Source organism: Ornithodoros turicata, chromosome 1 (genome assembly GCF_037126465.1).
Source record: "Ornithodoros turicata isolate Travis chromosome 1, ASM3712646v1, whole genome shotgun sequence".
NCBI classification, from domain to species: domain Eukaryota; kingdom Metazoa; phylum Arthropoda; class Arachnida; order Ixodida; family Argasidae; genus Ornithodoros; species Ornithodoros turicata.
The window spans coordinates 12,029,281-12,053,539 of NC_088201.1; the positions used below are offsets into that span (position 1 = coordinate 12,029,281).

The window sequence follows — 24,259 nt, forward strand, 5'->3', positions numbered from 1 at the left end:
TTTAAAGTGGATGAAACCCCTTGTATCATGGTGCCAGAGGCATATTATAGCTACGACTTATGCCCTTCGACTGGGATTGTAACTGAGGCGACCCCAAACTTCAGAGAAGACGGCAACAGAGCCCTTTAAAGTGGATGAAACCCCTTGTATCATGGTGCCAGAGGCATATTAGCGACGACTTATGCCCTTCGACTGGGATTGTAACTGAGGCGACCCCAAACTTCAGAGAAGACGGCAACAGAGCCCTTTAAAGTGGATGAAACCCCTTGTATCATGGTGCCAGAGGCATATTAGCGACGACTTATGCCCTTCGACTGGGATTGTAACTGAGGCGACCCCAAACTTCAGAGAAGACGGCAACAGAGCCCTTTAAAGTGGATGAAACCCCTTGTATCATGGTGCCAGAGGCATATTAGCGACGACTTATGCCCTTCGACTGGGATTGTAACTGAGGCGACCCCAAACTTCAGAGAAGACGGCAACATAGCCCTTTAAAGTGGATGAAACCCCTTGTATCATGGTGCCAGAGGCATATTAGCGACGACTTATGCCCTTCGACTGGGATTGTAACTGAGGCGACCCCAAACTTCAGAGAAGACGGCAACAGAGCCCTTTAAAGTGGATGAAACCCCTTGTATCATGGTGCCAGAGGCATATTAGCGACGACTTATGCCCTTCGACTGGGATTGTAACTGAGGCGACCCCAAACTTCAGAGAAGACGGCAACAGAGCCCTTTAAAGTGGATGAAACCCCTTGTATCATGGTGCCAGAGGCATATTAGCGACGACTTATGCCCTTCGACTGGGATTGTAACTGAGGCGACCCCAAACTTCAGAGAAGACGGCAACAGAGCCCTTTAAAGTGGATGAAACCCCTTTTATCATGGTGCCAGAGGCATATTAGCGACGACTTATGCCCTTCGACTGGGATTGTAACCGAGGCGACCCCAAACTTCAGAGAAGACGGCAACAGAGCCCTTTAAAGTGGATGAAACCCCTTGTATCATGGTGCCAGAGGCATATTAGCGACGACTTATGCCCTTCGACTGGGATTGTAACTGAGGCGACCCCAAACTTCAGAGAAGACGGCAACAGAGCCCTTTAAAGTGGATGAAACCCCTTGTATCATGGTGCCAGAGGCATATTAGCGACGACTTATGCCCTTCGACTGGGATTGTAACTGAGGCGACCCCAAACTTCAGAGAAGACGGCAACAGAGCCCTTTAAAGTGGATGAAACCCCTTTTATCATGGTGCCAGAGGCATATTAGCGACGACTTATGCCCTTCGACTGGGATTGTAACTGAGGCGACCCCAAACTTCAGAGAAGACGGCAACAGAGCCCTTTAAAGTGGATGAAACCCCTTGTATCATGGTGCCAGAGGCATATTAGCGACGACTTATGCCCTTCGACTGGGATTGTAACCGAGGCGACCCCAAACTTCAGAGAAGACGGCAACAGAGCCCTTTAAAGTGGATGAAACCCCTTGTATCATGGTGCCAGAGGCATATTAGCGACGACTTATGCCCTTCGACTGGGATTGTAACTGAGGCGACCCCAAACTTCAGAGAAGACGGCAACAGAGCCCTTTAAAGTGGATGAAACCCCTTTTATCATGGTGCCAGAGGCATATTAGCGACGACTTATGCCCTTCGACTGGGATTGTAACGGAGGCGACCCCAAACTTCAGAGAAGACGGCAACAGAGCCCTTTAAAGTGGATGAAACCCCTTGTATCATGGTGCCAGAGGCATATTATAGCGACGACTTATGCCCTTCGACTGGGATTGTAACTGAGGCGACCCCAAACTTCAGAGAAGACGGCAACAGAGCCCTTTAAAGTGGACGAAACCCCTTGTATCATGGTGCCAGAGGCATATTAGCGACGACTTATGCCCTTCAACTGGGATTGTAACTGAGGCGACCTCAAACTTCAGAGAAGACGGCAACAGAGCCCTTTAAAGTGGATGAAACCCCTTGTATCATGGTGCCAGAGGCATATTAGCGACGACTTATGCCCTTCGACTGGGATTGTAACTGAGGCGACCCCAAACTTCAGAGAAGACGGCAACAGAGCCCTTTAAAGTGGATGAAACCCCTTGTATCATGGTGCCAGAGGCATATTAGCGACGACTTATGCCCTTCGACTGGGATTGTAACTGAGGCGACCCCAAACTTCAGAGAAGACGGCAACAGAGCCCTTTAAAGTGGATGAAACCCCTTGTATCATGGTGCCAGAGGCATATTAGCGACGACTTATGCCCTTCGACTGGGATTTTAACTGAGGCGACCCCAAACTTCAGAGAAGACGGCAACAGAGCCCTTTAAAGTGGATGAAACCCCTTGTATCATGGTGCCAGAGGCATATTAGCGACGACTTATGCCCTTCGACTGGGATTGTAACTGAGGCGACCCCAAACTTCAGAGAAGACAGCAACAGAGCCCTTTAAAGTGGATGAAACCCCTTGTATCATGGTGCCAGAGGCATATTAGCGACGACTTATGCCCTTCGACTGGGATTGTAACTGAGGCGACCCCAAACTTCAGAGAAGACGGCAACAGAGCCCTTTAAAGTGGATGAAACCCCTTGTATCATGGTGCCAGAGGCATATTAGCGACGACTTATGCCCTTCGACTGGGATTGTAACTGAGGCGACCCCAAACTTCAGAGAAGACGGCAACAGAGCCCTTTAAAGTGGATGAAACCCCTTGTATCATGGTGCCAGAGGCATATTAGCGACGACTTATGCCCTTCGACTGGGATTGTAACTGAGGCGACCCCAAACTTCAGAGAAGACGGCAACAGAGCCCTTTAAAGTGGATGAAACCCCTTGTATCATAGTGCCAGAGGCATATTAGCGACGACTTATGCCCTTCGACTGGGATTGTAACTGAGGCGACCCCAAACTTCAGAGAAGACGGCAACAGAGCCCTTTAAAGTGGATGAAACCCCTTGTATCATGGTGCCAGAGGCATATTAGCGACGACTTATGCCCTTCGACTGGGATTGTAACGGAGGCGACCCCAAACTTCAGAGAAGACGGCAACAGAGCCCTTTAAAGTGGATGAAACCCCTTGTATCATGGTGCCAGAGGCATATTAGCGACGACTTATGCCCTTCGACTGGGATTGTAACTGAGGCGACCCCAAACTTCAGAGAAGACGGCAACAGAGCCCTTTAAAGTGGATGAAACCCCTTGTATCATGGTGCCAGAGGCATATTAGCGACGACTTATGCCCTTCGACTGGGATTGTAACTGAGGCGACCCCAAACTTCAGAAAGCACGGCAACAGAGCCCGTGCTCCAGCCCATTTCAGCAACTGTGGTTATGAGCGGCGTACAGATGGAGAGAGAACAGTAGGAAGGAGTGTGTGTGTGGGGGGGGGGGGGTTAGTATGCGTCTTGTGCCGACTTCAGGGGGAACTGTGCCGACATTCTTCGAAGTCTTCGGAAAACACAGGGAAAACTTCAGACAGCACAGCCGGTGGTAGGATTCGAACCCTCCACCTCCCAGTCTTCAGGCACGACCTTGGCTACCACCAGCGAGACGGACGCCTTAACCCGTTCGGCCATGCCGCTGGTTGCTTGCGTGGCATATGAGGGTGAAGGGCCGTGCTGAAGACTGGGAGGTGGTGGATTCGAAAAAGAGAGGTACAGGAGGCGCAGAGGAGCTACTACACGTAGAGGAGTCAACAAGAACTCGTAAAGATGCTTACGATCAGTGATTTTGAGTACAAAACGCGGAACGCAAATGACATGATTGCTAGATAAAACAGCATAACCGCAGGCAAGCTGGTGAACAAGATCTATGAGGAGGAAAGCCTACGCTTGGGCACGAAAATTAGACAGAACGACACGACGATATCTTACTGTCGTTCACCCAAGAGACTAAAAGGAAGGTGTCGAGAGCACTACACGTGAGTGTGCAGGGCCCGGGCTCAACCTGTTCAGACCGAGAAAAAAAAATTAGTTTTTGATCGTGATGGAATGTCCAATCACTAAATAACGTTTTCACGCAAGAAATACTTTCCTCGATTCTTTTCGGTTGCACGGCGAAGACACGCAGTGCAACGAAATCGGGAACTCGCGTGTGGATTGAGGTCAGCACTACTCCAAAAGGGAATGGGGACGTGCAGGTGCAGTGCGAGTGGAAGTTACGATCGTTGAACTAGTTCAATAAGTTGCAAACAGAAAGAACGCACTTTGTTTGTCTTGTTTTCCAGAAACGAATACGAGGTGAGCCGCGTCATGTTGCATCGCTTCGCGAACAGCACGAACCGCCACCCTGCGTATCGCCTCATGTGAGAGTGAGACGCTGGCACTTTTCGTTAGTTGGAGACGTATATAAGAAACAAAAACAATGACTATAAGACACACGATCGCGTTACCATTATGAGCGTAATGTTTTATTGTTCGTTTGCACCTCTGTTTTATGCCTCAAACCAACAGAACATAATGAACCGCTGTCAACAATGAGCATGCCTCTCATGGCATGCTCATGCATGGCTTTCAGCATGGCTCTCTCACATGTCCGTTTTTGTCGTCCATTTCCTTCAAAAATAGAACCTAAGGGCAATCGAGCCCCGTAGTTTCCAATGGGTCCGTTTTGCTTCCGTTAAAAACACGGACGAGAAAAACGTTCGCGTGAAACAGGCCTAACACGAAGCTACTTGCGCAATCAGTCGTGTGCCAGAACAAAGGTAGAGGCTTGCAACAGGAGTCCTCATATAACTCTGGCAGCTAACAGGCGATCACCTAAACTTTGCCCGAAGTGCTGGGAAAATCAAAACAGTGTCTGGAAAACAACCTCCAAACGTATGCTCCGTCCTTTGCAATCGAAACTTGGCGAAGATATGGCGTGATTTTATGCTACTCAAGTGCCTGCTTAGATAGCTGCACCTGTCATCGTTCCAGACGCTGCTTCACACAGTGACTCGCTCACCAGGCCGTTCTTCCAAAGTAAGTTACACTTTTGGCACACCTACCAACCACTATTGTTTTAACTGAACGTCAGCAAACAAAATAAACGTTGCAGTTGAAGAAGGCATCTTGAAGTTCTTGCTGTAAATGAAACAAGAGATCTCTTCGTTGTGCATTCGGGATGGCTTGAATCTGGTATTAACCGATCAGACCACAATAATTTTTCGTCGGGTGCTCTCTATCAGTGTTTCTTGGGCGCACTGGGCATTTGTCGTGATATGGAGATATATGCTATCCGAAGAAAGAAAGACATTTTTGCAAATGTAAAGCGGGACCCGCATACGACGTTTTTCTCGAGCTCGTGACGTCAGCCCGACAGTAAGGTAAACCGCCGAGCTCACCCGCAAACGGCGATTTCTCGACGTCTCCTTGCGCGGCGTAGGCGATGCTTGGCCTTCGCAGCCCCTAGCGGCGTTCTTTGTCACGAGCATGAACATACGAGAGGGACGGATAAGGTTTCACGTTTATATTATAAAACACAACACTGCATCCATATACTTTGATGCCCAGCAATTCGGGACAAAACGTAAAGCAGGCTTCACCTGATACTGCTACCATAGAAGCCATGTATTAGGAATTGAAAATCGCGTGCAGCACGCTCCGTTGTTGACGCTTTGCATTCGTTCTCTAGTGGGACGTTGCCTGTGTCATAGCGAAACATTTAGTGCAAGTTTCGCTGACGAATATTGGGTTCTTCGAGGTTCCATTTTGGTTCCAAATTTCCGACCTGTAAAGGGGGCTTCACGAGATACACTGACGCTTTGGTTGAGGTCCTCAACAAGGTGAGTTAACGCAAATACACCACGCATTTTGCAAGAAACGCGTGAGTTGAATGCTCTGTACGGCATCTTAAACACCCTACAAGAGAGGTAAGTTCGCAGAATTTGTTGCGCATGCAAAAATAAAACAAATCCCTTGCTGTCACGAGACTCTTGCTTCGATGCACGAAGCTTGTGAGGGGATCTGAGGCCAGTGGCGTGCCCTGCAAGGAATATCGTTATATAAGCGATGGCAAACTAGCACAGAGGCCGATATCAGAGCACTCAGTTGACTCCTTTCGCCTCGTAAAGCGGGCAACATCTACCTATCGCCGAGGGATGCGCGCGTTGAAAATCGAAGAGCGCGTGTTGTGCGTTGTTGTTCTTATGGCAATGCCTTTAAATGCTGATTTGTGGGTGCATATTGTCAGGTTCCTTTAAGGTTCCAAACTTTTCCGCTCGGTTTGTTTGGGAGCCCCATTTGATGGGGGGGGGGGGGGTCCAAATGCCGCTTGCATGAATTGGAAACATGGAACTGGTCCAGCTCCTCCTATAACCCGAAGTCTTGAATAGGCTGTAAAAAGGACAACGAAAATCAGGTGAGAAGATGTTCATATTCAAAGGGTATTGGTATTGCTAACATCCCAGCAACGAACATCTGTTTCCAAAGTCCCGAACGTACAGATCATCCTCGCCTAGGTTCTTTAATCTTCTTTATGCCATCTCTCTTCAAACAGCCATCATTGCGTGTGGATGACTTTGGTTGGGCTACTCTGATACGCGCGTTTCGGATCGTTTTTTTTTTCTCTGTTTGGTTTCTAACAGGTATTACCCAACATTTATTTATGTATAATTTGTCACCTATTGTCCATCCTCCTGTCTCATCCCTACAAGCCTGACATCATGCTGCTGCACAAAAAAGAAAAAAGGAAAGCTTTGCAGACATAGTATGTGCGCAGTTGGTAGAAGCGGAAGACAAGCTGTCCAGCACCGGACCAGACTCCGTAAAACTCGAGCACACCTCCATTTGTTGTTGAGTATACGGTCAGTGTAGTGCAGTGCACATTTCAAGCAATTTTCGTTAACAAGTTTCGTCGGTAAACATTTATTTGCATAAAGGTGACATCAGGCGCTTTTACAGCACCCTGTTGTGTGTGATCAAGAAGCTCCAAGTGCGTATACAACGTGTTGTGATAGATGTGAAAGATGTCATCTTTAGTTCACCGGTAAAATATCAATGAGAAAACATACAACGCCCTCGTACCGTTATCACATTATCGCTACTTCAGAGACACGTAAGAGGGAAGCAACGCTTCTTCTGACACTTCCAAATCACACAATATCTTCTTTTTTATCTTCAGATTTATCTAACCACAGTTGAAGCGCACGGGTCTCAAGGAATGTAAGCTATGTAAGCACCTGCTGTACAACACCTGCGGTCTGTGCATCAGCATCGTGATAATAGCATGTAAAGGTTTATTTTAAGCTCTCTAGGAAGAGCGGCCGGCACTTCAGAGATACATATTACATGATAAGCCAATCGCACCGCTTCTTTGAAACGGGTGACATCACATTGCTAAGCTTGGATTTAATAACTTCCTTTATCGTATCGTTTTTGTAGAATTCTTCCAATGTACTAAAACACACGATAATGCAGAGTTTCAGTGCACCGTATGCTATCGCCTTTGCGTACGTAAGGGATAGCGTGGTGGTCCTGCGCAATGCGCGAAGCTCTCTTTATGTTTTTGCGCGCGCGCAGAGCGCAGAACCAACAACGCTTAAGTCCATCGTACGCTATCTCCTTTGCGTTCGTAAAAGGTCTTTTACGTACGCAATGTATGCACTGAAGCTCACTACTAGAAAGTTTTAGTGCATAAGTGCAAGTAGTGCATAAAACACAAAGAGAGCTACAGAAGATACGCAGTCATCCATTTTTTTCTTTTAAAAATCAATCAATCATACGCAGTCAGAGACAAGGGACGACAGACACGCAACAACTGCTTACTAATAACTGAATTAATCTAATGCAACAGAAAACAAGGGGAACACAAGGGGAAGTGACAGGAAAAAAACTGACTTGTTAGTCAATATATTCCTGTTTGGTGGTCTAATAGCGGGAGTCGCACAAGTAGCTAATCTCTTGTGGCGATAAGTCAATTGACCACCGAACAGTAAGATAATGACTAACAAGCCAGTTTTTCCTGTCACTTCCCCCTGTGTTTTCCTTATTTTCTGTTGCATTTAATTCTATCAGTTGTTGGCTAGCAACTGTTGCGTGAAGTCTGCCAACCCTTGTCACTGGCTGCGTATCTTATGTATCGAATATTGACCAACTACTCCATGAACGCGTTCATAAAGAGAGCTTCGCACAGTGCGCAGAACGATCATGCTATCACTTACGTACGCAAAGGCGATAGCGTACTTTGCACTAAAGCTCGCTGTTTGAACCTCCGGTAAATAGGTTACTCTTAACATTGGCGATTGAATGAATGATAGCGAAAAGTTAAGCAGCAAAATGAAAAAAAAAGAGCATAAAGTGATGTTTTTTCACAGCCGGCGTCTTGGCTGATTCGATTACAAACAGCTCCAGAAGTATACTGGGGGTCCCTGAAAACGTGTCATTGGATAAAAAAAAAAAAAAGAAACTACGCCACCTAGAATCGTGTGGTCAATGGCATTTGTTCTTACTAGGTTTTTCCCACCTCCTGATGTGAATGTCATGTATCGTAAGTTTAATTATGTAAGTATTTGCGAATTGAACTCTGAAATTTGCCAAGTAAAGGTCGCTTTTTTACACCACCAATATGAAGAGCGTGAAACTCAAACTCAAACTTATGATAATTTACATTGATATTCACGAGCTATCCCATCGGAAAAAATAGCCGAATATCATGCTTTCCGGAGCACCGGACCATGACGCGCGACGACTTCTTGAACGCAATCACGGCGTCTCGCTCGTGGGTTTCATGCTGAGTGGGAGGTGGTAGGTTCGAATCCTCCCACCGGCTGTGCTTTCTCAGGTTTTCTTAGGTCTGAGGTTTTCCCTGGGTTTTCCGAAGACTTTCCAGACGAATGTCGGCACAGTTCCCCTTGAAGTCGGCCCGGGACGCATACTAACCCCCCTGTCCCTCACTCCTTCCTGCTGTCCTCTCTCCATCTGTCTTCATCTATGCGCCGCTCATAGCCACAGTTGCTTCGCGATGCTAACACGAAAGTAAAAAAAAAGAACGCAATCCCACTCTCAGTCCGACGAAAGGAGGTTCCAAACCCAGCCCACAGAGTGATAGTAGAAAAAGTGATAGTTCCTGAAATTGGGAGAGGGAAAGCATGATCCCAGCGGAAGGCGGACGCGATAAGCCATGCCTGTGTTATCTCTTTCTGCGATGTGGGTTTGAGCTGAGTTTCCAACCTCCTTTCGTCGGACTGCAAACGATTGCCCTGAAAAATTCGTAGCGCGCTATCCTCACTGAGCTCAGTAGGGCATGCTGTACGGCTATTTTTTCTGATGAGATAGCTCCTGAATATCCCTGTCAATTATCATGAATCTGAGAAAATTACACACGCACCTCATACTTGTGGTGTAAAAAAGTGACCTTTATTCGGCAAATTTCCGAATTCACTTCGCAAAAGTTACATAATGAAACTTACGTTACACAACATTCACATCAGGAGGTGACAAAAACCTAGTTAGAACAAATGCCGTTGATCGCATGATTCTAGGTGGTGTACTTTTTTAAATTACAATTCAATTACACGTTTCTGGGGAAACCCTGTATGTCTTCCGCATAACATCAACAGCAATTTACCTGGCGAAGCGTGATGTAGAGTACAATTATGACTTTTCTTTTGTATTTCTTTTTTACGTGCGGGTCATCTGGAGCACCACACTATTGAGGCGCCTCCGTCTACAATTTGGGTTGATTTGGTTGGAAAAACACTGAAATTTCCCTTGCGACTCCAAAAGCCGGCCTCGCAGCTATATCTCATCGTTCTTGGAAAAAGGCCGTACGGCGTCAACAGTACGAGACATCCTGTTAGCGTATCGCAAGTGCACAGACATCGGTCACGACGTCATTCTTCAGTGGATACCTGGCCATATTGGCATAAGTGGTAACAAGAAGGTGGACGAAATGGCGAATATCGCACAGCTGTCATCGACAGAACATCTAGTTACGTTTTCTAAGCAGGACATCAAATGAGAGAGGCGGTACCCGAGACGGGGAGGAAGAGGGACGACACAACAAGAATTGTCGTCCCTCTTCCTCCCCGTCTCGGGTACCGCCTCTCTCATCATGCACCAGCTTGTCAGCGCCCTGTCACTTCTTAGGACATCAAATCTCTCCTAAAATCTATGACTGATGACATCCGCAGGACAAAATGACACCAAGTCGACAGTGGTCCGTCACTGCTGCGCACGCTAGACCCGGAGCTGAATTTTACCATACCCTCCAGAACACCCAGACACATAGAAACTCTCCTGCATCGTCTACGCCTGAATGTGCCCTATGGTCGCAGTTTTTTCATAAAGTCGGCAAGGTGGACTCGCCCAACTGCTTACTGTGCGGGGCAGTGGAAAACACTGAACATATCATCGTGTATTTTCCAAAACATGCTGCACAAAGAGACATGTTGAGGCAGACCCTTGGCCATCTCGACAACAGGGACCTTAGCATAGAGAAAGTCTTAGGCGTATGGGACGCTAAGCACAGGGACGCGGCCTTCAATGCTCTTGCCAATTTCATTGTGAAATCTGGACTAGAAACCCTATACTAGACTGTGCGTGGACATTACTATGATCCTTGAGGTGAACGGCGCGCTCCGTCCTGCGTGGTCGCGGTCGTGACGCTCGCCGCGGTGAACTGTTGCGGGTGCGCTCGCACCTTCTGTGGTGCAATCGTACCGTTTCTTTTCTTTCGGGGGGGTTGCAACCTCCCCTTGTTATTTAAACAACCAACAACAACAACACCGAAATTTCAGTACGCAAAGGAAGCTAAGACAGAAAATCTCAAAAAGATTAAACAAGAAATGTAGCTGGGGCTGCGTTGTTGGATGTACGATATAATGTTGCGATGTACGTTGAGGAACAGCCCTTCTGCTGTTGCTCAACGTACATCCCTGTGCACTTCAGCGTGCGTCATGGAGTTCACGGAAATGTGGTTGCTTCAACCTGAAGAGAGAAGAGAAAAAAAACGATATTGTGCGATTCGGGTGATAAGAGGCATCGTTGCTTCCCTCTTAAGTGTCTCTGAAGCACCGATAAGCGATAACTGTACGAGGGCATTGTTTGTTTTCTTATCGATATTGTACTGGACATGGTTTCATCACAGCACGTGGTATAAACTCGTGAAGCTTCTTCATCGTATACAGCAGGGTTTAGTAAACGCGTCTCGATGTCACCTTTATGTGAGGAGATGTTTAAACGAAAAATGTTGGAACTGTGCGCTGCACTACGTTGACTGTATATACCCAACAAATGGAGTTGTACTTGACTTTTACAGATTCAACTCTGCTGCTGGACAGTTGGTCCTCCGCTTGATGTACTGCTTGGGACAAAAGTTTACGCAACACCATGGTGTCGTACTTCCCAATTCGAGCGACAGCTGTGCAGCAAACAGGAGCGGACACACACACTGACATGGATAGGATATAGCCGGTCACTCGTTTCTTATTCGATCTCTTCCTGATAGTTAACACAGGGCCGCTTCGACGAAGAAATACGTCAGCGCCGTGTTCCGTAAACGGTTACCAAAAGCTGCACAAATTGCTCATGTACTATGTCTGAAATGCTTTCTTCTTTCTTTTCTTTTGCGTGCAGAGCAGCAGGGTGTCCGGCTTGACAAAGTGAGACGTGATGATGGACATTGGATGACGAAGGACACATGAACAATTGTTTGATTTTTTTGTGTGTGTTAATTCTGTGTTAGCGCCGAGAAGCAACTGTGGCTATGAGCGAAGTACAGACATGGCAGATAGAGAGAGGACAGCAGGAAGTAGCGGGGGGTTTGTATTCGTCCTGGGTCAGCTTCAGAGGGAACTGTGCCGACATTCGTATGTAAAGTATGTCGGAAAACCCAGGGAGAACCTCAAACATTACAGTCGGTAACGGGATTCGAACCCGCGGAAATCCCAGCCAAAATGCCACGGTAGTTTGCACATAAATAAATATTGGTTAATACACGTTACCAATCAAAGAGGGGAAAAACGACCCGAAACGCGCGTATAGCCAAGTAGCGCAAACAAAAAGTCACCCATACGCAAATATGGCTACGTAAATTAGTTGTTTGAAGGACGAATCATAAAGGGCAAAGGCGGCGAGGCCGGCTCTGTAGTTTGGGGACTTTGGAAACAGATGTTCGTAACTGGGATGTTACCATTAGCGTTTGAATATCGAGCATTATTTGTGCATTAGCATTATTAGCGGTATTTGGAGCACGCGAAGTTGATGCGTAAGTGTGCAGAGGAACCACCCACGTTATGGGCTCCCAAGTGGAGCTCCCTCAACCAGCCCTGCTGAAAAGTTTGGAACCTCAAAGGAACCTGACAATATTCACGCATAAATCTACGTTTAAAAGCATCGCGATAAGAAAAACAACAAACTACACGCGCTCTTCGATTTTCAATGCGCGCATCCCGCGGCGGTAGGTAGATGATGCCTACCTTACGAGACGAAAGGAATCAACTTAGTGCTATAATATCGGCCTCTGTGATAGTTTACCATCGCTCATATCACGATATTCCTTGCATACGCGCCACTGACCTCAGACCTCATCCCGTGCATCGAAGCAAGAGTCTCGTGACAGCGAGGGATTTGTTTTATTTTTGCGTGCGCAACAAATTCTGCGAACTTATCTGTCTTGTAGGGTGTTTGAGATGCCGTACAGAGCATTCAACTCACGCGCTTCTTGCAAAATGCGTCGTGTATTTGCGTTAACTCACCTGGTTGAGGGCCTCAACCAAAGCTTCAGTGTATCTCGTGAAGCCTCCTTTACAGGTCGGAAATTTGGAACCTAAACGGAACCTCGAAGAACCCAATATTCGTCAATGAAAGTTGCACTAAATGTTTCGCTATGACACAGGCAACGTCCCACTAGAGAACGAATGCAAAGCGGCAACAACCGGGCGTGCTGCACGCGATTTTCTGTTCCTAATACATGGCTTCTACGGTAGCAGTATCAGATGAAGCCTGCTTTACGTTTTGTCCCGAATTGCTGGGCATGTTGGTAACCGAAGCTCGCGAATACGAGATAGAAGAATGGGAAAACAGTCATCCCATTTTATAGGACCGTAGGGAAGCAACCGTCGCCAGAATCTAGGTGTTCTGTAACTGGGACGGACTTTTGTTTTTTGGTTCCTTCCACAAGGGGAATGTTCCTGTGTCCTCAATTGTGTTGCCCACTTCGTCCGTACGCCAACTTGGTCGTCTGCTGCTTACTGTCCACGCCGGCGCGAGCACACTGGTGTGCACGGGCGGATCCAGGCGGGGAGCGGTTGCGCGATCGCCCTCCCCCAAAACGTCAGTTTATATATGGAATTTCCCTCTCTCCCCTCCCCCACTACGCGCTCTGACAATGAAACCGCCCCCCCCCCCCTTCAAACCGAGGGTCTGGATCTGCCCCTGCTGCTGTGCCGGCGACCGCTTCCGGCAGAGACCGACTGGTCAAGACAGACGCGTCACTTCCGCCGCTCGCCTCAAATACAGTATCTACTCACCTCAGACGTCGGCAAAACAAGTTTGCGCCTATTGTCTTCGCAGTCGAGCGCAAAACCGTTGAGCCCTCGACGTTTTTCCGTCGAGAAGACGTCGTATGCGGGTCGGCCTTAAAACAGAAGTGCTCACATTCTGACCCCCTTGAAACCTGGAGAACTGTCGCGTGCTTGATGATCCAAAACTGTATGCACGCATGGACATCGTTTCTTTAAACCTTTATGGAGTTCGCGTACACTACATGAAAAAGGAAGATCAAATGGGGAGACATTATGGTGTTCTGCATTCCTCTTTAGCAGGCAATTGCAGGAAGCGTTTCACCGGGGCCCCCTTTTTCTTCCCTTTTTTTTTTCTTTTGCGCTTTTAAACTTAGCTTGCACAAAAGATGTTAGGAGCCACTCTTCTAGAGCAGTGCTCCTGTTAACTGTGCACAACATGAACAGATACCACATCACGAATATTGATGTTACTGAACGTGCATGCGACAGTATACTAATTGTCGGAAACCTACACAGTCTAGAAATGGTCGTCACTGCATCTACACTGGTGGTACTCATCGTTGCCTCCAGTACTTTATGCGCACCAACGGTCGAGCAGTCCCTGACCAATATAGAACAGTCCGTTGCGTATCTGAGAAAGGTTCTTCTAAGCGGTAAGACATAGATGAGCGTATACTATTATCTATATTCATCCGGGGGTTCGACGAGTGACTGTAGGATACGACTGAAATACGAGAAAAACTTCTTGTGACCTTCAAGGCCGGCCCAGAGACTGCGCAGATATCTATATCTCTGGCCAGAACCGCAGTGGTGTCTTCAACATCTTTCCTTACGAAGGTTCAACGCTATCTGTTGCAACTTACTGCGATATGGAATCAGACGGAGGCGGTTGGACGTTGAGTTTGGAAGCTCGTAGCTGCAGATACCACGTCTTCTTCAAAGTAGAGCAACAAGAGGATAGAGAGCTAGCACGCGAGCTGGTGGTATAGATCCATAACTTAAAAACCCGAGACTAGGGGACAAAAAACGATCACACAGACCTCTTGAGACCTTGTCTGTGTTGTCGCTTTTTGTCCCCTAGTCTCGGGTTTTTAAGTTATAGCGCAACAAGCCTGGAATGTGGGAGGGGAGCGACATGAGTGAGGGCATGGTGACTGCGATACAATCCCAGATGTCGTGCCACTGCCGTGAACTCGACCTGGAAACTCATATGTTGATGAATAGTTTGAAATCGTTCGCGAAGCAAGAGAAGTGACGCGACGTATGGTTAGGCGTGCGATCGCTATGGCCGACGTCTACAGGCTCCAGTTTTGTCTGCACCAAGTACGTCAAGAACAAGCCCTTTATTTAGCCTCCCACGCGTGCTTCCCGTACGCCTTATACCCTCATTCAACGTACATCTATATCGCATACCATAAAGGTAGACTTAATTCTCACGAACAACACATCAGTCGCCTTCGTTGCTTCCATGGATCATCATGGAATTCAAACTTTCGTCCGAAAATCCACGAAGCTGTGGTTTTGCTACAACGCTTCAAAGCAGGGTTCGCAAGCAAGGTGCGTGTCGTTGTTGGTCTACCTTTAAAGTTTGGATCACGTAGATATGGTAGTAGCAGCTGTGCTGTAGGGACCAGGGATTTCCCTACCCCCCTAAGACACTGAGATATTGCCCAATACAGCTCGGCTACCAATGCATAATACCCACAAACATGTATCCATATACATATACACTCCCCCCCCCCCCCCCGGAAGCTCGGTACCTCCTCCACCAGGTGTCGATTTCTGGGGGCATTACTGATAGGGACTAATGTTCACGTCAAGTGTCGTGCGGAAAGATGCGACGCACAGTATCACTCGAGCGGTTCAACTACAGCCAGGCCCTCCATTATGCATAGCAAACAAAATATAGAGGAACATTCCTCCATGACTTCCAGAAGTGGTTCCTGCAGCCTTTGCACCCAAGAAATGCCATCAGCGAAATGGGATCTGCGAACGACTTCACGGAATAGTGGGTGTTCTTGGAACCACGCAGGTGAAGGGGTTAGACCCTTAGACACTTCGTAAGCTCGGTGATTTCTGAACGTTCGTGTGCTCCAGATTGCTTCTGCGAGCTGGAGAAGTTCTTCTATACTCTCCGCAGAGAAACTTGTTTGTTTTTGGCTTATAATTAAAAGTTGCGTTAGTCTCATACCTACATGCTTTACTTTTTTATTTTAGGTTTTTCAACGGCGCGGACAGTTTGGAAATCCAGTGTACGACTTCTATCGAGATTGGGAGGCATACAAAAATGGTTTCGGGGACCCAGCGAAAGAATTCTGGCTAGGTATGCGTAGCAAATCAGAAGATGAATGTTTAAGTTTCTTCGGTCGGTTACAAAGGAATATAAGACTGTGCTGTCCAAAGTGCCATTTCTGCTTGTCCAATACAAAAGCAGTATAAGATGGACGCTCTCCCAATCCAATTGGTGTATTGCGCAATTGGACAGGAAATCAGCTGATCCACATCATGACATCTAACAAGGCAACGTCACTCCGTATCGTACTCACGAATCGCACGGGAGAGACTCTCACAGCGTACTACGCTCTCTTCAAAATTGCTGGTGAAGATGAGCAGTACGAGCTCACAGTCAGCGGGTACACGGGAGACACAGGTAAATCTAATGAACGTATAGTACAGCTTCTAGGCCTTCTACCCATATTCAGTCTTACGCTGTTAGCTTAAAAACATTTATTCTTCCCAGGTTATGATGCATTCAGTGGGGAAAACGGAGCCAGCTTCAGCACGTTTGACAGGGACAACGACATGGACCCTGACAGCAACTGTGCCGTTACATACAGGGGGGCCTGGTGGTACAAGCGCTGTCACCTGGCAAACCTAAATGGCCTCAATCTCAACGGGGCCCACACGAGCTACGCCGACGGCATCGAATGGTCAATCAGAGACGGCATAGAAGACCTCTATCATTATTCCTACCCGCAGGTAGAAATGAAGATGAGAGATGCGAGCTTTGGAACTTTTGCTGCTAGAACTGCATGAACATAAAAAAAAAGACACCTCACTGTATCGGCATGCGCTTCATTACTTTTTTATGAATAAATTCTAGATAACTCAGGCACAAGTCCTAAAAGAACTCTGTGCTTCAAACTCGACCACTAGCTGCGAACTTATTTCCAGCATTTTTAGCCCAACGCTATAGTGCCGGAATGCAAAACACCGGACAATATACCTCAAGGTTTTCCCCCAGAATGCTTCCAGTAGTGCGTGAGAACGTTACAGAATGTATAGTAAATGGACGACTTTCTGCATAAAGAAGTGGATCAACGTTTTATGAAAATGAAAACATGGTGCGTCTCAATTTATTTGCAAGTTTATTTCGTATTGCTTACCAGGACCGTTTGGGACACCCTAACAAAAGCAACATCCAGAGACAGATCAAACGGGAGAGGTGATATGTCGTAAAATGAAATCAGCCACTACGTGCTAGGTTCGCTGAGAACTGCTTGTTCCCCGAAAGAAAATTTGCGAATCCTTCCTCTAGCAAGCCGACCTCCGTCTGGCTGACCTTTCCTTTCCTTTTTTCTTCTTAATAAACATATCCCCACCCCCTCCTCTAAACTCTCTAACCACCATGCATACTACGCATGGACTGTGCAACCACTGTACACTAATAGGAAGGCGCGCTATCCAAACCTGAGAGTTGATTGCTCGTCGCGAAAGGACACAAACTGACAGTGGTTTCATGTCGGGATAGAAAGCTGAAAGAGGAACTGAAAGATCTCCAATAGGACACGTCAAACGCCGTACGGCATCTCTGTGGACAGAGAGAGTAAGGCAGAACGCATCTATGTAAGACGTGTTCCACAGGCTCACCATCGCGACAGAGCAGAAAGAAACGCGTTGTGATCTCAAAGTAAAAAAAAAGAAACAGTATTTCGAACACATTGTTTTTCTGCTAGGGCCTATAGTCCGATAGAAGAGCAGTCAATGTTCGAACTATCGGCTGCTTCCTGTCTGAGGCTTCTGCCTACCTTACCTGGACCGCTAGATTTTTTCACTTTTCGACGTCAGAGGCCCCTGAAGACCTGCTCTGGCCTCGACGGACGTCCAACCCGCCTACAGAGACAGACGCGGTGCCATAAGAGTACTAATCTGGGCAGCTTTTTAGAAGGACAGATAAGGGCGCTGTATTAATTCCTTGTTTTTGTGTTACTTGACACCCCTTCTCTAAAATGAAAGAAAGAAAACAGAAATGACTTCACGGACCATTTTGCCCACCATGAGGCAACGAAACCAGCCCACGTAAGTGAATAGCGGCAACCCCCCGTGGTGAGTACATTGACGGTGGCACTGGGTTCTGCTGCGCGCATTACCACACAGGCTACAAGCCAGTACTTCAGAACGAAATCTCGTTCACAGCGCACACACGACGTGTTCCGACGGACGAGGAATACTAACCAGGAGCACTGCGTTTGCATCCGTTTTATTAAGCACGCGATGGGCACCCTGTCGCTTTGCTTCCCTATCAGTAAATGGGGGGGGGGGGGTATATTTATTAGACGAAAGGAAAAAAAGTGGGGGGAAAGGTCACCCAAACGGGACGTCGGCTTGCTATTCCGCAAAGAAAAAAAGAAGTCTAAAATAAATAAAAAAAGAACAGAAAAGAATCAGGAAATAAAGGTAAACTAACAAACGGTGAAAGAAGGATGAGATAGATTAAAGACGACAACAAAAAAAAAGATGACTAACAAACGGTGAAAGAATGATGAGATGGATTACAGAAGATGACTTTAAAAGAAAAGCATGAGGTTAATGCGTTGAGTGGGGCACTGAAGAATGAGATTGCACGACTGGAGTTCACAGGCTGTTCATAAGACCTGAATCGCTCAAGAAAGTCAAAACTGCTTTGGTCACAGACCGCTGTGTGTGATGTCGTACTGGGCCAAGCAGAGCGGCCAGAGAAAAGTCTGTGCACCGCAGCTCGAGTAGGCGTCGTCTGAGCGTGGCTCACCCCTATCAGTAAGGACCACTGACAAATCATCCACGTATGCGAACGGCAAAGCAGCCTCCGAGCCAGGACACTGCAGCATATCCGGTGCACCGGAGGAGACAAGAGCTATCTGAGGTGCTTCATGAGGAGTGCGAATGCGTTGGGGGGGGGGGGGGTATGGAACTGGTATTGGACGACGAATGCGATGGCATGGAAGTCCCTCGGGCTGTAGGCCTCGTCAGTCCAGGGTTTACGGTACAAGACACTCAAAACAGTATTTAAGTTACTGAGTACCAGAGGAAAACAAACAAGTAACCGAGTACAACATTGCAAAGTTTTTGAGTAGAGTACAAAATACAAAAGTAACTCGTTACTTTCAAGATACTATCAAGCTCCAACTCTTTGTGAAATTTACTGCTCAACAAATACAAACACAGAAGATATAATCGGGTATCGTTCGGATGCTCTCGTTTTCCCGCGTTATCTTCTTGGTATATCCTCTCCTCCGCGGACACCTGCCCCCGATAATGTCGCTCGAGCGGGTATGCGATGCTCAGAGGAAGAGGAAGAGCCACACAAAACGAAAGTAAGAGGGCAAGTCACCTTAAACTACACCGATTCTTTTGAAGGTACCGTAAAGCAGCAGACAGGCAGTTCATGTTGACAGCGCAGTTTTACAACTTGTTGCTTGAAAACCCAGCGCAACAAGGTGCAAATATAACAGGGAAATTGCTAGCAAATTGAGGTAAATCGGCTCGTGGCAACGTCTGGTGACAAATAGTCCCTAATTCCTCAAGCAACAGTGATCTATATATACAACAGTATACGGTCTATATATACAACAGAAATATTCCCGACTGGCCTGCTGATCCTGATGGCTACGTAGCCTAGAGCCCTGCACGGGCACGGGCCCCCGACCCGGCCCGCGGGCCGGGTAGGGCTTGTTATTGGCTGTGTGCTCCGGGCCGGGCCGACAAAATACGCCAGCACCGCGGGCCAGGCCGGGCCCGGGCCGTTAAAATACGCCACCACCGCGGGCCGGGCCTGGGCCGACAAATATGTTCCCGAGAGTCAGGCCCGGCCGGGCCACGCAGCTAATTCCACACAATGGAGATGCATTAGTTCATATTATCATGCGTTTCCGTCATTCCTGTGCATATTTTGCAAAGACAAGCAAACGATACTGCATTATGCATATGATTCGACCCTCTAGAACATTCTCAAAGCCAGTTTACATTGCTCCTCACTCCTCACGTATTTCACAATCACTTTGCAAATCTTGGTGAGAGGAGTAGGGACTGGGAGAAGCAGTTTGTCGACAGCATGCTCTACCTCCGCAAAATCTTGACAGTGTAACGATAACGCCCATGCCCGCGTGCGTTCTGGATTTCATTTGGTCTCGTGCGGTTACGGCGTTAAACTGCCATCACTTGTATGTTTGTCTTCTCTCCTTATAAATTTACTGATAAATTTGTTTGATAATCGCCAGAAACGCGTACGTCGCGGCTGGAAATACTAGGCCGGGATCTACTCGCCGGGTCACCGGGCCGGACCGGGCCGGGCTCTAGTCACAGGGTCACCGGGCCGGGTCGGGCCGGGCCGCATAAAATTATGAAGGTCCGTGCCCGGGTCGGGCCGGGCCATTTTTCGATGCGCCCGGGCCGGGTCGGGCCCGGAAAAGTCGGCCCGTGCAGGGCTCTAACGTAGCCGACACATGGCCAACTTCTTTCGTTTTAGGCCTTGTGTTGTCCTCATGCAATGTAGTTTTGCCGCCGTACTTGACTAGCAGTGCGCAGGGCTCTACCCCAGCTCATACTAAGACAACTCATACCAGACAAGTCATACCACACTCAACTCATATCACACTCAACTCTTACCAAGCAAACTTATACCACACTTAAAGGGACTATCGCATCTGTCTCGGTCGATTCCGAAACTATAGTGCCGTTTTACTCCGCGTTTATCACTGCCGAAAATCCGACGCGAATTGGTGGCGTTGTTCCTGTGCAGTTTGATGTAAGAGCAGACGACGATGTAAGGCAAGAGCAGACGACGCATATTAAGAGTATTCCGGTTCGGAATTCCCTCTCTGGAAACGTCACCCAGACAAGGCCTCAGTGAGACCAATCAGGGAGCGGCTGGGGGGACCTTGGTAGCCTTGGCGACCGACCGACCGACAGGCGGGCGGGCGATCCGGAATACTAGGGGACGGCGTCTGCTCTGTGATCGGCTTGGGGAATGTTGTTTCTGGTTTTTCATTTCATTTATTTATTTCGTCACAAAAAACAAGTGAAGGGGAGGCTGAGGCAAAAAAGTCTCTAAGGGACTTGAGCTGGACTTAGCGTCGGACGTGTTCGTACAGCCAGGAGAGTAACACCGTGTTCCACGCAACGTGGTCACGTCAAAACTCACACTGGGAAGCGAAAGTCGGCGTATTTACCGAGGACTTTTCACTTAGTATGTTGCGATGCGAAAGCAGCAGACGCCCTCGGAGACAATCGCCTGCGCAGCGCTCCCATGCGTTTGCCTGGGTTACGTCATCATGTTGTTTCATCAATTGCGTCCTGGCTTACGTGATCAGAATCTTTAAAACTCGTTTACTGAAAACGTAAGATGTTTTCGGAAAAGAAATTTGGCCCAGTTGACTGTGAAGCGGTGACCACTGATCTCGATTGTAAAAGGCTGGATCGCGGATAGGGAGCGCGAGCGTGAAGAAACCGGCCGCCATCTTACGGTGCCCACAACAGCCGCCGCAGCGATCATGGCAACTTCTTGCAATTACGGTCGTACCAACCGTACTGGCAAGGTTACAGGGCCTAAATTTCTACAGGTGAGTCACTCTTCATCAAGGAATAAATAGGCGTCCATTCTGTACATTTATTTGACCATTATGAAGTGTTTTTGTGCCCAAAACGAGCACTGGATGCAGGTTGCTTGATCGCTCTTCCGACGTTCAATCGAGCACACTTGCATTTTACCCGGCGGAAAATACAGTTTGAGTGCATAATATGCTTGAAAGAACATGGTACACTACACAGGTAGTGTTGTCATCAATATATGTGCGAGCACTCGAGCGCTTTTTTGCATGCATTGCTAGCATGGTACACGGTGTTCTCTGCGGAAGCAAGTGCACATGCATTTCTTTGAATTACCTTCGCGCACAAGTTCGGTATTACGTCATAATGAGACCAAGATTGTCACCCCTTTTCATGTATTGGTATTGTTTTGTGCCTTGGTTTGATTTGTGACAAAGAATCCTACGTAACGGTGGTGTGGTGTGACTACCGCCTTTGTGTCTGAGCTATGTTGTCAGCTTGCGATAATAATAATTTGTAGCAGTGTTTAAGGCAAAAGTGGTATCTCAATACAGGTTTTCTCATGGGGCTACCCAGAGGATCGTCTATGAAGTGTGATGCGACTGAGTGTACAGGTAAGGATCATGTTCCTCATCCACGGGTTTCTACTTTACAGGAAGGAACCACCGCAGTGCACGGACTGAGGTTAGTCTCTTTCAATTTTGCACATTTTCTTACATGCTCACGTCAGAAACACACCTTATACACCTTAGGCTCCTTCACCCAGCAATATAATTATAATCCTTTTTAGAAGAGTTACCCATATTCTTTTTAGAATAGTTTTTAATCTTTTCAATTTTCAGAAGATACAGGGATTGTAAACCCTGTTTTAAACTGATGTTTTAACATTTATCCAACGCATTTGTTAAACAACATATTCATTTTTAACTAGTTGCATCCAAACCAATGTTCTGATGTATTATGGAATAAGGTTAAAACTTGGGTGGGTTGGTATGACATTTTTAAAATCGATAAAAAACCCAGTGCGAAGGTAAAATAAGGGGACGAGACGAACACAGACAAAGCGACAACACACAGCACTGACTGCAACCATAAGAGTTTATTTCGTAAAGGGGTGTTGTTATACTTGGAAGCCTTAACGATAAAGAAATTGGGGAATTCGTGTATAAGTGTGCCGTCAGTAACCTTGTCTGATAAGATAGAAGGTTTTCTTGCGTAGAATGTATTCTCACGTGATGCTGTGGTTAGTGTGGAGAGAAGGTATTAGTTTAGAAGGAGATAGTGACGGACATAAACTCTTATGGTTGCAGTCAGTGCTGTGTGTCGTCGCTTTGTCTGTGTTCGTCTCGTCCCCTTATTTTACCTTTGCACTGGGGTTTTTATTGATTTTAAAAATGATGTATTATGACCTTTGTTGTCGATGCACCATAAAAATTGGAATAATCATCATCAATACAGGTTACTTCACAGCTGCCTCGACATACTCAAGAAATGGGTGCAGAACCTGCGTGGTGCCCACAAACTTTGATTACCACAGCACCTCCAGAAACTAAAAGCATATGTGTCACATGGGATTTTTATATGTATTCACAATATATAATATCTTGTATTAACTGTTGTAGATCTAAGCCGCCTCTACAGTACTCTCTCAGAAATTAAAACTTGTCAGGGAACTGTGATAATTGTTTCAGTTAATAGGCATTCACATATATGCTATAAGAAGAAAATTATTTCTTGAGAATGCACTTCTCTGGCTACTGGTGTTGTTTACATCTAGTGTTGATCGCATTCATTTATCACATATTATATTCTTATATAGTATTATTATTCTTATATATATTTATATATTATCACATATTTGATCACATTAAATTTAAAATTCAGGATATATGAGAAAATATCAGGAGGGAAGTTGCTATTCATTCTTCATTCCAACCTAAAATTGAGTGCTACAAATTGTACCTGTCCATTGTCATTCCTAAAATATATATTGTCATTGTAGCAAGGTCACAAAACAATAAATGTAGTCTTTTTGCAACCTCCCTGCACGTTCATTGTATCCTGAAACGCATAAGTGCAAGAAATAAATGTTGAACTTGAATAAACTTGATGTTGTATAAACTTGAACTTGTATATTCTCTTTACTCATCATCAGTGATCTTCTTTACAAAAGAATATCATGTTAGACTTTTTTGTTTACATTTCACAGACTGGGTACACGAGGGCCAAAATGACAAAATCACAACTGCTTCAAGCTCCAAATTGTCCTGTTGCAATTTGCAGACCATACGCGTGTAGTACAAGAGGGCCCTTGCACATCAAAATGTAAGTGGTTCCTATGAGAGACTTCGATGCTGAACAGAACTGTGCAAACTGCGGAAGGTGCCATAGAAGACCTTCAGAAAGTGTGTCTGGTCTCACAACGGTGCTCCCTTTTAGATGACGATGATACTCATTGGAGTTTCAGATATGCAGCTGCATTTTTTGGAACGTGCTCCAAATAACAAGCATGACTAAGTCAGCACTGGATAGCAGGCCCCAGTCCCTAAGCAGCTTTGCTCACGCTGCAGCTGTATTCAGCAAATGCATGTGAGTACTCGAGAAGGACATTCAGTTTGGCATAACCGTGCCTGCAAATAATCAGAACCAATGAAGGAAGAAACAAACAAACATAGAAGGGTTGTACTTCAAAAAGAGATAAGTCCTGTGTCTCAAGGATGTGTTACCACTTTTAAGTAACTTAACCTGATTAACTGTTCTAACCAGCGTGATCTAATTGCGTGAAGTAATTATTTGGGCTGCTTCGGTGTGTCCATATTTGCGAGGCAAAGCACTGCTGTCGTTCACTAAAAGACTCTTTCTGCAGTGAAGCTTGATACAAATCATACTAAACCCATACACAGCTAAAACAACGGCTGTGATTCTACAGAACGATCTCTTTCTGCCATGCGAGTATATCTTTTCCCGGACCATTCTTTATGGAACAATTTTTGTTCAGAACGCAGCACGGGATA

At 46.7% G+C, this 24,259-nt stretch overlaps 1 protein-coding gene across 1 annotated transcript; it reads left to right on the forward strand.

Moving 5' to 3' along the window:
• Positions 1-4,846: 4,846 nt before the first annotated feature.
• Positions 4,847-16,554, forward strand: LOC135377485 (techylectin-5A-like). The gene is made up of 5 exons (XM_064609912.1): positions 4,847-4,959; positions 15,377-15,482; positions 15,660-15,765; positions 15,928-16,092; positions 16,183-16,554. Exons 2-5 carry the CDS (start codon positions 15,408-15,410, stop codon positions 16,476-16,478), a joined length of 642 nt encoding a protein of 213 aa, XP_064465982.1. The 5' UTR covers positions 4,847-4,959; positions 15,377-15,407; the 3' UTR covers positions 16,479-16,554.
• Positions 16,555-24,259: the final 7,705 nt, after the last annotated feature.